The sequence below is a fragment of the Nothobranchius furzeri genome, chromosome 10 (assembly GCF_043380555.1).
Source record: "Nothobranchius furzeri strain GRZ-AD chromosome 10, NfurGRZ-RIMD1, whole genome shotgun sequence".
NCBI classification, from domain to species: Eukaryota; Metazoa; Chordata; class Actinopteri; order Cyprinodontiformes; family Nothobranchiidae; genus Nothobranchius; species Nothobranchius furzeri.
The window spans coordinates 27,477,201-27,497,292 of NC_091750.1; the positions used below are offsets into that span (position 1 = coordinate 27,477,201).

A 20,092-nucleotide genomic window follows, 5' to 3' on the forward strand; every position below is an offset into this window, starting at 1 on the left:
TTTAAAACCAGTAATATAATGCCTATAACGTGCAGAGTGTGCCAACACCACTCCGACCTCCACGCAATGACACAATATGCACATTTGCGCAGTCCTATTTATGTCATTTCTACATAGGTTAAACGCACGCGACAAAACATCACAGCAGTGGAAAAACTGACCCAATAAATGACAAAGCAGTCTACTCACCTAGTTCCAGAGTCAGCTTTTGTAATAGACACAATAGCATAAACCTGTAAGCACTGAGGTGAAATCTGACTTCAGAACAGTTTACAATTATGTAATGGACTTGGGAAAGCCACAGCAAAAGGCGTTGTTACTAGTGATGGAATGATGATACCTCAAGGAGTGTATTGACACACTAGACAAACTGTATTGACACTGTGTTGGTCACTCAATAGCGACACCTGCAGTATTTCTAAAATCATTGCAGGTAAATAAGATGGAAAAGCTTACATGCTGCAAACCCACACCAGGTGTGCTAAATTTAATTTCCTGTAATCAAAATATATCATTATGTAATTTAATTTACTCAATTTAAGTTAAGTTGTTTATGAAAGGAGTTTAACATTTGCTTATAACCTTTGTGTAAATGTTACAATGAGTTGGCATGTTAAATCTTCTGAATGTGTCTAATAAAAATCAGAAGTAAAAGTTTTAACTTCTGTAAATGTGTTAACCTCTGAGTTAGATCATACAAAATAAAAGACTAAATATGGATTCATTTATGCATTTTTATTGAGGAACAAAAGTTTGTGCAGTGTGTTTGCTCCAAGGCGATTTCTCCTCTTAGACACCAGTTCCCCTGCCTTAGAAAACACTCTTTCACAGGGTACAGATGAAGATGGTGTGCATAAGAATTGAAGTGCGAGTTGATAAAGGTGTGGATATAAATTCTGGTTATTTTTCCAATATTGTAATGGGTCTTGTGTTCTTGGTGCATTTCTTTCAGCCAGGTAGCGTTGGACTTCAGTTATGGAATTGGCTGTAGTATTAGAGGTCATCCTGCTCTCCTCAACCTCCATATCAAGGTGCCTCCAGAGATTGTGTCCTAACAAATAAATTGGAAATAAGTCTGTTAATCACTGGTTTACTATCACATGACAAACTTCCGCAGAAATAAACAAATATTCACAAAGAAATGTGTTTTCATACCTGAACTGTGTTCTGATCCACGTGAAGTGCTAGGCTCCTCTACTGCTGGGTCAGGCTCATGGCTCCTCATTTCAGCAGCACACTCTGACTTCAGTCTCTTGACAGCTTCAGTTGCTTTCAGTGGACTAAAAAAGCCAGCAGTTTTAAACCTGGGGTCCAACAATGTCGCCAGTGACATCACACTGAGCGATTCCATGTTACAGATGGACTCGGTTAGCCGCTTTGACAGATTTTCAGCCAGCTGTTTAGCAGTGGGTTTTGTCACCGTTGAAGATTGATGTTGAAGCTCAATGTGGATCATTGTTAAGTTCCTCTGTTAGGTGACACAATCCCCACTTAACAGGGATCATCTACTGGAGAAATACGCAGGATTCCACTCAGGACTTCATGGCTTCACTTTTCATTTTCCTTTATTTCACTTCCGTTTCATATTATCCAAGACGGAAATAGGGGATGACGAAGCACGAAGCAAGGCAAAGCCTACGAGCAGGTGAAAAACCTTAAACAAAAACATTGTGTGTGTGCTAAGAAACAGTGTAAATTGTGTAACATTTCATTATAAACAGCCATTCATAAAATGCGTGATTTCAATGTGATATTCATTTATAAATGTTAGCACGAATATATATATATATCATTAATTCATTCGGGCATATTAATTCATTCGGACCCAAACTCACTTAAATTCATCACTTCAGCTATTTGTTTCACTCTTACATAACAACATCAAATAATGAGCAGGTTTGAAGTAACTTATTAACAATCAAACATCAAACTGACTTCTAAACACCCGACACAAACATTTATGATGCGCACCGGAGTCCACAGCTCCGAGCTGCGCTTAACATCACACATCAGCTGATCGGCATGCGCACACGCGTTACAAATCTGCGTCTTACCGGCTGCCTTTCCAGTCTTTAGATGAGTGTCATTTACCGCTTCGGAGGATCACCACGTTAGTGCTTCCTCTAGGAACTTTCACAAACAGTTCTCTCTCCTGACATATCCTACATAAAACATTTCAGGCAGGAAATGCGTGGTGACGTTCTGAGACGTGGAGCGACGCGCGCACTGACCTTAATTAGTTCCAGCTGTTTCATCTACCACCTACCCCGTGTGTCTTAATTATTTTCTTTATTTTTACATATTTTTTTCCATTCTTTTTTATATTTTTATTTTAGTTTTTATTTCAATCTAAATATGCTGTATGATCATGATTTTGACCGCACACCTCCCACTCGATATTTGTGTGGAATCACAAGAAATATCGCAAGTCATGAAAAGGTCAAGAACATCTCATTTCTGTCCCTCAATAGGCAATAAGACAACCAAGCGTCTAACATCTCTGTGTAAGATAACAGTTCTGTCTTTGCCTCCACCCAGACATGATCGGTCTCGCCGTCCGTGTCCATCTTTTGTTTTCACACCAGGTGCACAGTAACTTGGTGTAACTTTAATGTCAACATCTCTCACAATGCCTTCACTGTCCGGGTTGACCCCAACTACCTTACCCAACCTGTACTGCCCCCTTAAAGCATTCTGATCACTTAGCCACACAATGTCACCAAGGGCGACATTCCTCTGGGCAGTGTGCCACTTGCTCCGGATAAATAAATTAGGACCTGCAAGTTGGCTCCATGCTCTCCAGAACTTGTCCACCTCCGTCTGGATGGCTCGGAGTCTTTTGTACGGGTAACTGGTAAAGTCAAAGGTCTCTGAGTCTCCTCGATGAGACGCTCGCTCAAGCAGGAGGGTGTTCGGTGTAATGTAGTGAATGCAGTCTTCACGGCTCTGGGTCCTGGCATCAATTGGCCTTTCATTCACAAGATTGGCTGCTGTATAAAGGGCTGTCTGAAACTCACTGTATGTTAGTGAAGATCCCTTTCCAAGATTTTGCAGTGCTCTTTTCATCACGCGTACAGCAGCTTCAGCAGCGCCATTTCTGTGTGGAGAATCCGCTGGATGAAGCTTCCACACCCATTCAGTTCCGTTCTTGGCAGAAAGATCCTCCAAACCTGCTTTGTCCTGATTGTCGAGGAATTTATACATCTCCAAAACCGGCTTAGCTCCAATGAAATTGGTACCAGGATCTGACCAGATCTTTCGTGGATGTCCTCTTATTGCAGTAAATCGCTGGTAGGCTGTTAGAAAACCCTCTGCTGACAGGTCGTTTGCGATATCAGCATAGATGGCTCTGCTGACCATGCAGCAAAACACGATTCCCCAAACTTTCTTCGTCACTCTCTTCTTAACATCATCCCTCACGTGGTAGGGACCGAATAGATCCACTGATGTGAACTTGAAGGGAGGGGCAGGTTCTGTCCTTTCAGGTGGCAAGCAACCCATGATTTGTTGACATCTCCGTGCCCTGGCCTTTCTGCAGATCAAACAGTCATCAACGATCCGCTTGGCGATCCTCCTCCCTTTTATGACCCAAGCCTTGGATCTCATCCTTAGCAAAGTTCCAGCCACCCCTTCATGATTCTGGTTATGGGCTTCACGAGCTAACAAGCAGGATACCCAGGCATCAGAAGGTAAGATGGGAACGCTGGCTTGATCTTCATCATAACTCTGTATCCGTCCACCACAGACCAATAATCCTGTGTCTTGATCCTTATAGACAACCATCCTATCTCTTGTGGTGGTGGGTAGACTCATATTCTTTTGTGCTGAAAGAAAGACGTCTCTAAGGGCATCTTCCCTTTCGTTGGTCGTTATAGTGCCAACTAATGGAACTGCCTCCCACTGTGGTTTGTCCATAGCTTTATGATGTCCTCCCAGTCTTCTTGCTGCTCTCCAGAGCCATGCCACCGCTTTGATCAGCCGGGATAGGCAGCTGAAGCGCTTAACATCTATCAGATTCTGGATGGTTGGCTCTGCGGAAGGTCTCCTGCTCTTGGTTGGGGGATTTTTTGGACCCTTCTCTGCTTCAAGCTGTTTTGCCTTGGCCCTCGTCAGTGCAGCCACAAATGCCTTTTCTGTAATTTATTGACATTTTCTTTGGCAGCGGTAGCTAATTCCTTAGCTGACTTAACCGGCCATTCCTCTACCGGCAAGCTCAGGAACTTTGGCCCGTTTTGCCACTTGGAGTCCTGTCCGAGCTCTTTAGCTCCAGTGCCTCTCGTAAGGACATCAGCAATATTTAAAGGACCAGGAATCCAATGCCAGTCTTTGATATTTGTGTTGCTTTGAATCTCTCCAATTCTATTCGCAAAAAATGTCTGGTAGCCATAACTGTCTCTCTGTATTGCTCCGAGGATGGTTTGACTGTCGAGGAGGTGATACCATTTTCCAACTTCAATAAGGCCATGATCTTCAAAGTACTTTTTCAAACGGGATGCGAACACGGCACCACATAATTCCGACTTTACTGTGTCACCTTTGTGCTCTACCGGAGTCAATTTGGCCTTGGATTCCACCAATCTGATCACCAGCCCCTGTTCATCTCCCCATCTCAGGTACATCACTGCGCCGAAAGCCTGCTCACTTCCATCACAAAATGTAATGGCTAAAGGTTTGCTAGCGAAGCCTAAGGGAGTCAGTGACCTGTGGAACTTAATTTTTGCCAGTTCGGTGTACTCTTCGAAAAGTTTTATTGCCTCATGTCGAAGATCATCTGAAAGCGCTGTGTCCCATGTTTCTTGCACCGAATATCCTTTTCCTTTTGTTTCCTGAAATGCCTTTCGCACAAGAATTGCTCCCATCTGTTTGACTGGCGTTCCTAGACCAACCGGATCGTACAATCCTGACACTTGGCTGAGGAGTTCCCTTCTTGTCAGAGGGTTTGGTGTTGAGGCTTTAATCTGATCTTGTTGGAGATCTTGTCCAAGCCGTATCTTCCTCTTCCTCTTCGAAAAGTTAATCACAGTCATGATTTGAAGCATGTCCTCTTCTACCTTGTACCTCAGACCTAGTGCTTTGTTGTCACCTTGTTCGATCCGGTTTGGTACAATCACGGATGTTGCTTCTCTTTCCCCCAGTCTATTTCCATCCTCCTGCCTCCCACTTTGCCCAGAGAAGACCCAAGGTTTTAGTTCGAATCCACCCCCTTTCAGGATCTGGTCTACATTCTCTGTTATGGTCTTTAGCTGGATGAGGCTATTGTGCGAGGTGAGTATGTCATCAACGTAAGTAGCATTTTGTATAACATCTCGTTCCTCTTTGAGGTGAGTAAATGCAGGAAGGTTAGCAGTTTCACGCATTGCAAGTTGTGCAATACACCCAGCAGGTTTATCTCCCATATTAACTCTGGTGATTGCATATTCTTCCAGTTCTTCCTCTTCTGTGTCCCTCCAAAGGAACCTATGCAAGTGCATTTCTTCGCGTTCCAACCAAACTGAGTTGTACATCTTCTTCACATCTAACGCAGCATATACTCCACAACGGAATCTGAGGAGGACTGCGCGAACCTGATTTAGAACATCAGGACCCTTCATTAACAAGTCATTCATACTGACTCCCATGAACCTTTGGCTGCTGTTCCATACAAGCCTCACTGGGGTTGTTGTTGAGTGTGGGTTTGGTGCAACAAGGTGACTAACGTACCACACCGGCCCAGTCCATTCATTGATCATTTCCTCTGACAGTTTCAAGGCTGCTTTTCGTTCCACCATGTCATGTACCTGGGCGGTATATGCGATTTTCAACTCTGGTTCTTTCTTTAATTGTTTTTCAATTCTAAAAAAGGTGGCTTGAACCGCCCTTCGGTTGTTTGGCAGGGAGGCAGGATTTTCCACCCATGGATAGCGGGCATGCCAGTGCGGTTTACTGCTGTGGTCATCTTTTTCTACATAGGTAAGTCCGTTTTTGACCACTTGTAGTTCTCTCTCTTCAGCGAGAGTCATGTCCTTCCCACCTGGCTGACAGTTTCCACATCGGCATCCTCCACATTTAGGAGTGCAGGCTGCACCGATGCTGTCCCATTTCCACCATTTGAGGAACTCACGAGTAGTAGTTGCAGTGCTTGTGCTTTGCAGATTTGCCTTCGGGCACATATTCTGGGGAGACCTTTGGGACATCCCACTGATTACTTCCTCATATTTGAAAGCGGCTGTCCTCATAGACCTCGCGAAGTGAGTAACTGACCCATTTGTGGAAACTGTCAAATCTTCAAAAAGCTCTGGGTGGGTTCCTCCAACTGTTTTACCAAGGGGCCCATCCCACAACACGAGATCTCCTACTGCATGGATTTTCTGTGGTACTAGTTGACCTTCTCTGTGACTTATGAGAAGGTGGATCTCCGTAGGCCTCTCAAGATCACCAAGTTGCACATCTGGGAAAATCTTTTGTAACTGCTTTGCTGTCACATGGTTTTGGATGTCAGCAATGGCTTCCAGCCCATAGCAAATCAACTGATGAGATCTTAAAGTTCCCTTTGGGGTCTTCACTCTGATTTTTAGAAGATACCTTTTAGTTTCTACCTGGATTCTCATCCCTCCAACTCCATGGACAATGAGTTTTATCTTTTCACTTCTGAGGTTTAGTTTATTTGCCGCCTTGTGGGTAATATAATTTGTATCAGAGGCCAAGTCAATCAATGCACCAATTTGTTGCCCATCATTGGCAGTGACTTTCAATAACATCATGATGACTGGTAACTCATGTAAATTGTACTTTTCCAATAGTCCTTGTTTTTGTATGGAGTTTAGAGTCCTGGTGGTGGCGTTTGAAAATACATTTTTGCATTGTTTAGCCAGCTCCGGTGATAATTTGTTGAAAAACTCTTCTTGCTCTTCAGTATATCTTCTTCAATGGAATAACCTTTGACCCCGAGACTCTTTTTTCCTCAGAGAGTTCTCTTGTGGCTTGGTAAAAAGGAGCAAGCACCCTGAGCATCTCTTCAATGATTTCAAATTCTTCTGGAGTCAGTGGAGTGAGATCAGTTTTTAATGAGGCCAGTGACACCCAGACTGCCTCCTTCTGCTCAGTCAGTCTCTCCAGCATGTGGTAGGTGCTGTTCCATCGTGTCGGCACCTCATTTATTAATTTATGCAATGGTGTTCCCAGCTGTTGCTGCATTTGAGAGAGCTTTTCCTTGGCCGTGGTGCTTGATCGAAAGTATGTCACAATTTGCCGTGCTTTGTTGCGTAGTTCTGTTGGTGTTGAGATTTGATCACATGATTTTCTTACAATTAAATTTATGGAATGGGCAATGCAAATGGTTTGCCGTACTTGCAGCATTCGAGCACATGCAATCATGTTTGCTGCTGCATCAGTGACAAGACACCTGACTTTGCCTGCTATGCCCCACTCCTCCGTGAGGCTCCTTTTAACTGTGGCCATGTTTTCTGCAGTGTGTTTCTGAGGGAAATGCTGCACTCCCAAGACTGATGAACAGAGTTCATGGCTTTCTTTGTCCACATAGTGGCAATAGTAACGGCAAGATATGCCTCCATATTAATGGATGTCCACATATCAGCTGTTAAACTAACAGCAATGACGCTCTGGAGGTCCTTTTTTGTTTTCTCCTTTTCCTCTTCATATTTCTGGCTCACCAAGTCCTTGATGACCTACAAGTAAACATACCAATACTGTAATACCAATGTTACATAAACACACACACACACACACACACACACACACACACACACACACACACACACACACACACACACACACACACACCATGAAAGTAGTTGATTAATTAAAGCAAACATTTCTTAAACATAGGGCTGTAGCGAAGCCTCGACGAAGTCGACGGCTCGATTCTAAAAATTTGTCGACGTCAGATCCGGAAGTCGACGCACCGCGCCCACTTGTTGCATCCCCAGGAGTTTGTAAATAGAGGAGGAATCTGCCTGTTTTTCCTCTAGTTCGCCCTCTTCTCTGCCTTCACTAACATCTCCGCCAAATACCGAAGACCCGGAACAACGTCCGTCCACTACTAGATTATTTTCCTGTTTTGCCCCTTCGTCTCCCGGCAACGGACAACAACTTCCGGGGTCAGATGCGCTGCTTCGTGTCTATCGCAGATGTAGAAAATCACCGGGAGCGCTTCTCCCTTCATTAAGGAGCTTCTTTCAGACATGAGGAGAGCTGTTTTGGTGGTAGAAGTCTCTACTCCATGCTGGTCTGTTTGCTGCTGGGTGTTTTTGGTTTATTTAAACTTGGTAACTTGAACTTAATGATGGTAAAGCTACTGTTAGCGTCTTCGCTAACAGCTTCTTGCGTTGGGATAAGCTGTTACGTTTTGGTTTAGAGTTCATCTTTTTTGTGGTGTAGATCTCCCTTTTATTACATTTAGAGTGTTGTGGGTTTTCGGTTTAGTTTAAAATGTAACACCACTCGCCTCACGCACATAAGTGACCAAAACAAAGCAGCATGGAGACACTCCATCTTCTACCACCTCTCAGGCTGCAGCCTGCACTCCCAGGTTCTACACGTCACCAGAAAACCAACACAATAAACGCAGTGTTATACAAAATGGAAGGCCTGTAGTGTTTATTCTCTTACAGTAAGAATTTATCAATTTTTTTGAGGAATTTATTTGAGATTTTCTGGTTTTTGTTAATTGTGCAATAGAAAAATAATCATTAGATTAATTTTCTAAATAGTCATTAGAATAGTCGACTATTCGATAAAATAATCGTCAGAATAATCGTTTTAAAAATAATCGTTTACCCCCAGCCCTACTTAAACATACCTTCCTGCTTGGTAGAACATATGAGGGTGCAATAAGCTTCCCTCATTTTCAACAATGGTGAGTGGCTGGCACCACAGCATCATCCACTGCTTGCTTGTTAGGAACTGCAAGCCAAAAGGAAATACTTTTTTAAAAGCTTTAAAAAGCTTATGAAAAGGATTTTACAAGCAATACTACAGAGTCACACAAAGCCTTTTGTGTGTAATAGACTAATTTTGACAATTCAGATTTTTTGGTGATAATTTCAACATACCTGGGGTATCTACCACTTCATCGTTGCCATGCCGAGCTCTATAATGCCTCAGCATTGATGAAGTGCTCTTATTTGAGTAAGACAGCTCTGTGGAGCAGAGCCGACACTTCACCTACAATAAAATAAATAGTTAATTTATCTGAAAACAATTTAAGCCTCTTACCATAGAAAGACTACAAACACATTTACAATACAGAAATAACAGTAAACGTTGCCAAATGGAGAAAACAATTTACCTTTTTTGGCGTCAAAAGATCAAAATTATTCCAGACTGGGGAAAACTTCTTGGAACGATCCATGAAGTCAGCGGAGAAAAGTGAGCGTGAGGTAAGGAAAAATCCAAAATCAAACAGCAAAACTCTAACCAACAAATCCGCAACATGTCGATACGGTTTGTTTCCTTATAAACACAATTTGGCGCGGCGCATCCAAACGACACACAATCCTGTGTCGGTCACGTGATATTTTCTTAAAGCGATACACGCACCGATACGGGGTTTCACTCTTGTGCAGTCGACACTGTGCTGACGCGCCAGTGTCTTTCGTCCCATCACTAGTTGGTTCTAGATGCAATGTGAAATTATCGTACATTTGAGGATTTTTGAAACTATTGATCGTACATCGTACAGAGTCCAAAATTATGGTACAAATACGATAATTATCGTACATCTGGCAACACTGCTTCCAGCGCACGGTCCCAGGGGCGTGTCCAGGGAGTGGCCTGGGGTAGCACATGCCACCCTTGGAATCTGATTGGCCACCCCGGGTGCTAACACACTAATTTACCTTTAAATAGGCTTTTCATTGTCCACAAAAGGCTTGGAGGCAAAACAAAAAAAGCATAACCATTGCTGCCACCCATGCACAAAGTTGTGCCTCACCTGGGCCACCCCATTTTAAAAGATCTGGACACGCCACTGCACGGTCCATTCTCAAAGTGGCGCAACCAAAAAAACTATAATTAACACACGATCGTTCATGTCCGCACATGTTCTCTACTTTCTGTCTTATTTGTGCCTGAAGCGCTCTGCTACTGCGGAGCTCATCACCTGTGCTGCGTAGGGCTGGGGGTAAACGATTATTTTTAAAACGATTATTCTGACGATTATTTTATCGAATAGTCGACTATTCTAATGACTATTTAGAAAATTAATCTAATGATTATTTTTCTATTGCACAATTAACAAAAACCAGAAAATCTCAAATAAATTCCTCAAAAAAAATTGATAAATTCTTACTGTAAGAGAATAAACACTACAGGCCTTCCATTTTGTATAACACTGCGTTTATTGTGTTGGTTTTCTGGTGACATGTAGAACTTGGGAGTGCAGGCTGCTGCCTGAGAGGTGGTAGAAGATGGAGTGTCTCCATGCTGCTTTGTTTTGGTCACTTATGTGCGTGAGGCGAGTGGTCTTACGGGTTAAACCAAACTCAGGTGGTATTTTAAACTAAACCGAAAACCCACAACACTCTAAATGTAATAAAAGGGAGATCTACACCACAAAAAAGATGAACTCTAAACCAAAACGTAACAGCTTATCCCAACGCAAGAAGCTGTTAGCGAAGATGCTAACAGTAGCTTTACCAACATTAAGTTCAAGTTACCAAGTTTAAATAAACCAAAAACACCCAGCAGCAAACAGACCAGCATGGAGGAGAGACTGCTACCACCAAAACAGCTCTCCTCATGTCTGAAAGAAGCTCCTTTATTAAGGGAGAAACGCTCCCGGTGATTTTCTACATCTGCGATAGACACGAAGCAGCGCATCTGACCCCGGAAGTTGTTGTCCGTTGCCGGGAGACGAAGGGGCAAAACAGGAAAATAATCTAGTAGTGGACGGACGTTGTTCCGGGTCTTCGGTATTTGGCGGAGATGTTAGTGAAGGCGGAGAAGAGGGCGAACTAGAGGAAAAACAGGCAGATTCCTCCTCTATTTACAAACTCCTGGGGATGCAACAAGTGGGCGCGGTGCGTCGACTTCCGGATCTGACGTCGACAAATTTTTAGAATCGAGCCGTCGACTTCGTCGAGGCTTCGCTACAGCCCTAGTGCTGCAGTGATTTCACCTCACTGACGCAGCATCCAAACACGCTCTCCGCTTTGAGGTCAGGAGATCCCTTTGATCTGCTCAGAAGTAACTGATTAGGTGAAAAAGTAAAAATCCAGGCAGCAGATTTTCTGGAGAGTTTAGAGGAGATGCAGGAAGATGAGAGACAGACAGGACAGGAAATAGTTCAATAAAAACAAGAAAACAAAGTAAAAAGTAGGTAGATTTATCTCCACGACACGTTTTTACCTGCATAAAACAATAAGTTACACACATGTAATATTTATGCATCTGATACAATTCAGATCACCTTCAACACTCAGTCACACACCCAGGGCCGTTTCAAGACATTTTGGGGGCAAAGCCAAAATTGCCCCCCCCCCCATAACTGGGCTCCCCAGAAGCCTCTGTGTAATTCATGCCCTCTCCAGTAGTGTTAGTTATACAGTGTTTATAAAAGCCCCTCAGACATTACAGACATGTTCTAATATTATCAGATGAAAAACTAAATTATCAGACATGCCGTCTCATCTGCTGCTTTTCTAAACTTGCTAAAAGTAACAAAACTATTTGAAAGCCACTATTTGTGGATTCTCTGAAAGTTTCCATGGAGTGTGTGACAACTTATTTTTTCATTGATCCTATCGTCTAATCTCACAGCTGAAACAAGCACCCTTAATAATCTGTGCACAGGAAGCTTACCGATGGTGTAGTAAAACAAAAGGTATAATAATTTATTATTAATAAAACCTTGTTGCAGCACTAAAGCAGAAAAATTAGATTTTGTATTAAATATGCAAAATATTTACATATGAATTGTTTTAGAGCCCTTTTATTGTCAGAATCTGATATTAATTTAGTTCTTACCAAAAAAATGGGTCCCAACGTAATATGTGTGGCGTTGCCATAGTGTGACGTCATAGGCACAGATCCCCTGTCCTCTTGTTTGGAAATGGAAGTATGATCACCCTGTATCAGGGGTGTCAAACTCATTTTAGCTCAGGGGCCACATTGAGGGAAATCTAGTCCCAAGTGGGCCGGACCGGTAAATTAAAAAAAAACTTCAGATTGTTTTCTTTGTTTTAATACAATCAATATAAAACAAGGCTAGAGCCTGAGGACAGTGTAGTACAAGTACAACACCTGAAGTGTACTTGAAAATTTGAAAAAAAAAAAAAAATCAACAAATAAAAAAAACATTCCTTAGTGATTCAAAGAGCTTACAGGTAGGGATGAGTACCGAATTCGGTACTTTTTAAGGTACCGACCGAATTCCATAGAACCGACCGAACACCGATTCACGTCATTTCAAACGGTGCCTCGTTTCGGTACTGCCAAGACAGTTGCGCATGCGCAAGAGCGTTATGTCGCCGGTCCCTGCGAGCCCGTTGTAAACAGAGCAAGCATGGTAGAAAGAACGCACGCTAAAGCTTGGGTCCACTTCACTAAATGTGATGGGTAACTGGGTTATGAAACTAGCGACAGACAACGATCTAAGTGAGACATCCTCATCTTAATCTGCTCCAGTAGGTAAATAAAATGTTTAAGATAACGTTACCTTGATTTGTTAGCTTCCGTTTCGCTAATGGTGCGTTCGCTTTCTCCTCGGAACTCCGAATTTCCGACTAGAAGAACATGAACGCGCTCTAAAGTTTGGCTTTACTTTACTAAATGCGACGGGTGATTGGGTGAAGGTAAAACCAGTGACAACGATCTAAGTTTGAGGCATCATCGTTTTAATCTGCTCCAGCAGCTAAATAAACTGTTAAAGATAACGTTAGCTTGATATGTTAGCTTCCATTGCCACCATTGTTATCAGCTAATGGTGCGTTCGCTTTCTCCTCGGAAATTCTAACTTCCCAGTAGGAAAAATCAAATGAAAAAGGACGGCAAAAGGAATGAAGATACACAGTAAATTTAGTTCACAGTAAAGATGTTTGCTTCAGTTTAACTATCAGCTTATAAAACTACAAGGACGATGTTAAAATACAAACTTGTATGTTATTTATCGTGATATTTATCAAATATGGTTATATATTGAGAAAAATATATATTTAATTATAAAAGAGAATTAAAATAATAAACACTCAAAAGTATCGAAAATTGGTACCGTTAAGTACCGGTATCGACTCGTAGGTACCGGGAATTAGTACCGGATCGATTCAAATGTCAAAGGTACCCATCCCTACTTACAGGTCACATGGCTAGATCAGTTTCATGCAGCACTTAAAGTATATTTGACTCATTTTACTTCACATCTTTTAGCTTTCACCAACACATCAACATCAGAAGTCACATCCTGAGTGGCGGCCAACTTCAGGATGTGATTCAAGTTCTTGTGTGAGCCTTGTTTTATTTATACTCATTACAGAGTAAACTTGCTCACAAAGATAAGGTTATTTTCACTCTACATTGTAAAGTATGAAAATAAAGTTTACACAACCATCTCGCGGGCCGGATTTAACCCGCTTGCGGGCCGGATCCGGCCCGCGGGTCGCATATTTGACACCCCTGCCCTATATTAAACAAACTGTCCACCCGGGCTTTTGCGCTGCACAGAGACGCTTCGCTGCCCTTGACTCTGAACGTCAGTCTCGTGCAGACTGACCAATGAAGAGAGGGCCTCAAGTTACGACCCTCTCCTCATTGGTCAGTCCACACAAGGTGGGTCAAAGGTTACCCAGAGCGGGTTACGTGTTGTCAGGCATTCAAGTATTGAGTATATTTACTGCATATTACAGTAAAATATTCTGTATGTGACCATATTATGGTGATCCTTGGGTCGTGATGATGGGGCCCTTGAACATTGTTGCCCAGGGTACAACAGTGTTAATCTGGCCCTGTGTGTGTGTGTGTGTGTGTGTGCGTGTGCGTGTGCGTGCGTGCGTGCGTGCGAACGCACCTTAGCTGCAGGTAAATCCACCTTCGTGCGCCTCCTGCAGACAGCATCTGAAGAATGGGAGGTGATTCCTGAACCAATCGGGAAGTGGTGCAATGTGCAGAATGACAGTGAGGACATTTACCAGGTGAGTGTATTGGTGTGTGTGTGTGTGTATGCGTGTGCGTGCCAGGAAATATGAAGCCAGCTCTCTTCTCTGGGTGTCTTGCAGCACTAAGTAACCATGGTAACAGAGACTTGGGTAAGAGCCCTTCTGGAGGCGGGGCCTATCCGAAAACGCAGCAGTAGGGGTGGGAAGACCATAGTTGTCTGTAGGCCGTGTTCGAGTTGAGCAGCGCCTCGCCTGGAAAACAGACGAGAGCAGACGGACGCAGCAGGGGGAGGGGCTGAAAGCCGGCGTTTAAAGTCGGACAGATTTCCTGCATGTGTAGCTCGGGGGTGACGATGGATGAAGATATCGCGTTAGCGTTCACACTTGTCCAATTTTCAATTTTAATTGTGGTGCCTGTTAGCAGCTGAAACACATCTTTACGTGCTTGTGGATATCATATGTTGTATATGGAGACATGACTGTAATAATAAGTAAAGGTTATCAGCTGTAGCTTCAGTGTGTTCATAGGAAACGTGACAAAAGAACACAAAACACATTCCTCTTTATGGTCTATATAGTTATCATCATCAACGTTGCATGATTTACAGAATACATGTGACCAACTAACATTTCATGTTCTACCACCGGATGTTTGGATCAGAATGTGAACCAATCAGATCTTAGATCAGGTGAGAGCCAGGCGTTTCCCGTCATGCTCTAGGTTTTGCAGCCGAGGGAGAGCAACTGCAGCGCCTTGCTCCAAAATCTGCGGCCACCTTGTGTGTAATGTCTAAATGAGACATCCCGGGCTGGGAGGTGCTGTCTGTGCCCCGAAGGCACAGAGAGATGACGCGGCTCCTTTCAGGAAGTCCACTCACAGCAGTTTACAGGTAGCGGGCTAGCATGAGCAGCGCCAAACTTTTACACACAAAATGTCCGCTGTGTGGAAATATTTTACTCTGGAAGCTCCGCAAAGCAAGACAGCAACGTGCAATGTTTGCAAAGCTGTTGTTCCAAGAGGTGGAACCTCCGTCGCAACTTTCAACACTACTAATTTAATCAAACATTTGAAAAAACGCCACCCGAGGGAGCACGAGGAGTTTTTAACGAGGGGGCCGAAAAGAGAAAAGCAACACCAAGAATCGCTACTGGAGTCATTCAAGAAGCAAAGTAAACTCCCCGCAGACGACGTTAAAGCCATGGGGATTACAGAAAAGCTGCTCAACTTCATTGTACGTGGTGACCAACCGCTATCGGTGGTGGAAAATGAGGGATTTCGCAGGCTGATTGAACACTTGGAGCCAAGGTACAGTTTACCCTCCAGGACATGTTTATCAGAGACAGCGCTACCTGAACTATACAACCGAGTGTCAGCCAAGTTAGCCGGGAAGCTGAAAGGAGTTCCAGCCCTGAGCTTCACTACAGATATCTGGACTTCAGATGTCTGCCCAGTGTCACTGATAAGTCTTACAGTGCACTGGGTTGACTCCGGGACACATCACTTCTGTTGCGCGGTGCTTCAGGTCAAAAAGTGCCGGGGTTCACACAACCGAGCTACAATCGCAGCCGCCATTGCCGAGATGCTAAATAACTGGGGGATTCCTCTGGAAAAGGTGCACGTCATTCTACGGGACAACGCAAGTAACGCAGTGTTAGCGATGCATTAGCAAACAGCCGAAAGATTGTCGCACATTTCAAGCATTCCCAACTGGCGCAGTCTCGCTTGGAAGACCTGCAGCGTGAAATGCAGGGAGCGGGAACCACATCCACTCCAGCTCGTCTCGTCCAAGACGTCCAGACAAGATGGAATAGCTCTTTCTACGTGGTCAAGCGCCTTCTGACTGAGAAGCGAGCTCTCTGCGCTTATGCTGCCGACCGCAGCTTACCCGCAACTTTATCAGCCAACGAGTGGGGTTTACTGGAAAAAACTGACCGTGCTAGAACCGTTCGAGGAGTTGTCGAGGAAAATCAGCTCAGCGACCTCCACTGCAGCCGACGTCATCCCAGCCGTCACCGTTTTAAAACGTCTGCAAGCAGAAGAGAACCGAACCGACAGCGGCATCAAAACAACGAAGAGCACACTCCTCCAAGCTGTCAACAGGCATCGAAAGTGAATCCCTCTACGCTGTTGCGACTCTACTGGATGCTCGTTACAAGGACAGGTGAGGCGTATTTTATTAATGCATTAATTATTAATACTGTCTAAGTTTAAATATAATGTGTATTATCTCTATGGGTCTGTGTGCATCCAGGCAGGCCAGGCTCTTGCAGCAGCAACAAATAAAGTTGTACTCAACCCCTTTTGTTTGTTGTGTCAGATTCTTTACGGGGGGAGAAGCTGCCAGGACGGCAAAGAATCTCCTCAAGCAAGAGATGGAGCGAGCGCTGGCCAAGGCATCAGCTGACAAAGCGGGGACAAGGAAGCCAGAACCAGAGCCAGCAGAAAAGCTTGCTCACGTGGATGCTAGTTCTCCTCCTACCACAAGTAAGATTAGCTTTAGCAGTCTGTCTGACAAAATTCTGGAGGAACATGATGAACCTGCTCAAGGTACCCAGGCAGCAGTTATCCAGATGCAAATGTACTTGAAAGAACCAACAATGGGTGAGCTAGACAGCCCTTTCCAGTACTGGGCAGACAACCATGCCCGCTTTCCTCTCCTTGCTGCTGTTGCAGTAAAGTTCCCGAGTGCTCCTTCAACGAGTGTTGAAAGTGAAAGACTGTTTAGTACAGCATCCAATATTGTGGATGAAGAAAGGAATGGTCTGACAGCAGCAAGAGCAGAAATGCTTATATTCCTCAGAAAGAACCTGTCGTTGTTTAAGTGAGATTAGATGAACAACATTGAAGTACCTCACGCATTTACATTTATTTTGTTTTCAAGAATAGTTCCAGACTCTGACAGACTGTTAACTTTATCCAGGTCACCTTCAATGCAAAATCTCCAATGCTTGAATTGTACTTTTCAGATGCACACTGTTGCTGTTTGTTTACAGTGCACTTATTGCACTTTTCTTTCATTCAAAATGTTTAATACTTGAAAACTTTATTATTTTTTTACTGCTACATGAGCTACTTACTGAGTTTGTTTCAGATGCACTTTTTTGATAGTGTGATTTTATACTTGAAAATTACATTTTTGATGCTACAAAATTTGTGGGGATTGGATAAAGCAGCCCTCTATTTTATTTGAAGTAGTTTTATGGAAGTTTACCCGTTTCATTTCATATTTGACACTTTAAAATGTGTTACTGCCTGTGTGATTATTTGGACGTGGGCTGTTTAGTTCAAATGAAAGGGTTTGTTTCTTTGATTGTGCATATTGCACTTGTGTCCAGTAACCCTGCCTTGAAATTGAATAAATTTCAATTTGAAAGATTACAGTTGCTTTTTTTTAGGATAGACAATTTGTTGTTTTTGTCTCTGAAGGTTCTCAGTCATCCAGGTCATTGTAGTCTCAGGAGCTTTGAAAGAAAAGCGTCTGGACTTCTTTGAGTTGCTTGAAGACGTTTCACCTCTCATCCGAGAGGCTTCTTCAGTTCTAAGGTCCAATGGTGGAGAGTCCCAGATTCAAACCCAGTGGGAGTTTCCCCCCTGAAGAGGGAACAAAAGACCCCCTGATGATCTTCTACATAAACACACGAGCCAAGGTGTGAGGGTGGGTGTGGGTCCTATTCAGCCAGAGTTTCGGGTGAGCTCATTGTGAAGCCTGGCCCCACCCTATCATGTGAATTCCTGAGGTCAGATGGCCCAGGATATGCGTGGGCGTTGAGGCATCTGGGAAGGGATCTCAAAACTGGATTATAGATGGCAGACAGTTGGTGCCGTAAACCACCGCCTCTGTTCAAAGATGGTTGCTCACAGTGGACATAAATGGCTTCCTTTACTCCTCTTTCAAACCATCTGTCCTCTCTGTCCAAAATGTGAATGTTGGCATCCTCGAAAGAGTGACCTTTGTCCTTTAGATGCAAATGGACTGCTGAGTCCTGTCCCGTGGAGGTGGCTCTTCTATGTTGTGCCATGCGCTTGTGAAGTGGCTGTTTGGTTTCTCCGATGTAGAGGTCTGGGCATTCCTCGCTGCACTGTACCGCATACACCACATTGTTCAGTTTGTGTTTAGGAGTTTTGTCTTTCGGGTGAACCAGTTTCTGTCTGAGTGTGTTGCTGGGCCTGAAGTACACTGGTATGTTGTGTTTGGAGAAAACCCTCCTGAGTTTCTCTGATACACCCGCTACATAGGGGATGACAAGGTTGTTGCGTCTGTCTTTCTTATCCTCCCTCGCTGGTGTCTGGTCTTCTTTTCTGTGCATCTTTGCTGACTTTATAAACGCCCAATTAGGATAGCCACATGTTTTAAGTGATTCCTTTATATGTGTGTGTTCCTTCTTTTTCCCTTCCGGCTTAGAGGGAACATGTTCTGCCCGGTGGTGTAAGGTCTTGATTACTCCAAGTTTGTGTTCCAGAGGGTGATGTGAGTCGAAGAGGAGGTACTGGTGCGTGTGTGTGGGCTTCCGGTACACTTCAATGTTGAGGTTGCCATTTTCTTCAAAGTGCACAGCGCAGTCCTTTATGTTTTCCCTGGTGAACTAGATGTTTCTGTCCACGGCGTTGATGTGCGTAGTGAAGGATTCCACTTCGTGTGTTTTGATTTTGACCCAGGTGTCATCCACATATCTGTACCAGTGGCTGGGTGCTCTCCCTTTAAAAGAGCCAAGAGCCTTGCTTTCCACTTCCTCCATGTAAAGGTTGGCTACAATAGGTGACACGGGGGAGCCCATGGCGCAGCCATGTTTCTGTCTGTAGAAACCTTCGTAGTATTTGAAATATGTAGTGGTGAGGCAGAGGTCTAACAGTGTGCAGATCTGATCGGGTGTGAAGTTGGTCCTGTCCTCCAAGGTGCTGTCTTCTTGTAGTCATTTTCTGACAGTCCCCACTGCCTCTGTAGTGGGTATGCAAGTGAAGAGGGAGACTACGTCAAAGGACACCATGGTTTCATCTGGATCCAGGGTAAGTTTCTGGACCTTGTCAATCAATCAATCAATCAATCAACTTTATTGTCACTTCAGCCATATACGGTTTGTATACAGTGAGGCGAAACAACGTTCCTCCAGGACCAAGGTGCTACATGCAACATAAATTTACAACATGAAAAAAATATAAGAAAAATAAACTATCTAATTAAGGACAGAACATGAGTGTGTTCGCGTGTTTGTGTGCGTGCGTGTGTGTGTGTGTGTGAGTGTGTGTGCATGCATGCGTTTATCAGTCCAGTCCCTTTTCGTTGAGGAGACGAATGGCCTGTGGGAAGAAGCTGTTGCACAGTCTGGATGTGAGTGCTCGAATGCTTCGGTACCTTCTTCCAGATGGCAGGAGTGTGAAGAGTGTGTGAGAGGGGTGTGACCAGTCAGCCACAATGCTGGTGGCTTTGCGGATGCAGCGTGTGGTGTAGATGTCCTTGATTGAGGGGAGGGAGACTCCTATGATCTTCTCTGCTGTTTTCACTATCCGCTGTAGGGTTTTGCGGTCAGAGATTGCACAGTTCCCAAACCAGGCAGTGATACAGCAGCTCAGGATGCTCTCAATAGTTCCTCTGTAGAAGGTGGTTAGCATCGTTGGTGGAAGCTGGGCCTTTCTCAGTCTTCTCAGAAAGAAGAGACGCTGTTGGGATTTCTTGTACAGGAAGCTGGTGTTGAGGGACCAGGTGAGGTCTTTGTCCAGGTGAACTCCCAGGAATTTGATGTTGTTGACGATCTCCACAGAGGAGCCGTTGATGCTCAGTGGTGAGTGGTCACTCCGTATCCTCCTGATGTCAACAACCATCTCTTTTGTCTTGTCAACATTCAGAGACAGGTTGTTGACCTTACACCAGTTTGTTAACCTCTGCACTTCATCTCTGTATGCTGACTCGTCGTTCTTGCTGATGAGACCCACCAAGGTTGTGTCATCAGCGAACTTAATGATGTAATTTGAACTGTGTGTTGCTACACAGTCATGAGTCAGCAGTGTG

General features: G+C 44.0%; 3 protein-coding genes across 6 annotated transcripts in view; 2 read left to right on the plus strand and 1 right to left on the minus strand.

Annotated features, from left to right (window-relative positions):
• pfdn1 (prefoldin subunit 1) overlaps positions 1 to 2,413 on the minus strand; it is a 12,384-nt gene extending 9,971 nt beyond the window's left edge. Inside the window, exons 1-2 of the transcript XR_011521757.1 lie at positions 1,156 to 2,413; positions 190 to 1,051 (exon numbers count right to left, since the gene is read on the minus strand). The gene's annotated coding sequence lies outside the window, so the exon portion shown is untranslated. The remainder of the gene's footprint in view (positions 1 to 189; positions 1,052 to 1,155) is intronic.
• Positions 1 to 20,092, plus strand: part of zgc:110540 (deoxynucleoside kinase) — a 31,248-nt gene that overhangs the window by 2,700 nt on the left and 8,456 nt on the right. For 2 of the 3 annotated variants that reach the window (XM_054731022.2, XM_054731021.2), the window contains exon 2: positions 14,005 to 14,123. The exons of the other annotated variant lie outside the window; for it this stretch is intronic. Coding sequence is in view for 1 of the 2 variants with exons in the window: in XM_054731021.2 (XP_054586996.2) it covers positions 14,005 to 14,123 (119 nt within the window). In the remaining variant the exon portion in view is untranslated. The remainder of the gene's footprint in view (positions 1 to 14,004; positions 14,124 to 20,092) is intronic. 3 annotated transcript variants of the gene reach the window in all.
• On the plus strand, positions 14,137 to 16,674 carry LOC139072164 (uncharacterized). 2 transcript variants are annotated; one of them, XR_011521756.1, is made up of 2 exons: positions 14,137 to 16,249; positions 16,406 to 16,490. XR_011521756.1 is itself a non-coding variant. In XM_070555471.1 (2 exons), exons 1-2 carry the CDS (start codon positions 15,832 to 15,834, stop codon positions 16,672 to 16,674), a joined length of 687 nt encoding a protein of 228 aa, XP_070411572.1. In that variant the 5' UTR covers positions 14,141 to 15,831. The 2 variants fall into 2 exon arrangements, 1 of the variants encoding a protein (XP_070411572.1); XM_070555471.1 differs by having other exon boundaries at positions 14,141 to 16,249; positions 16,406 to 16,674.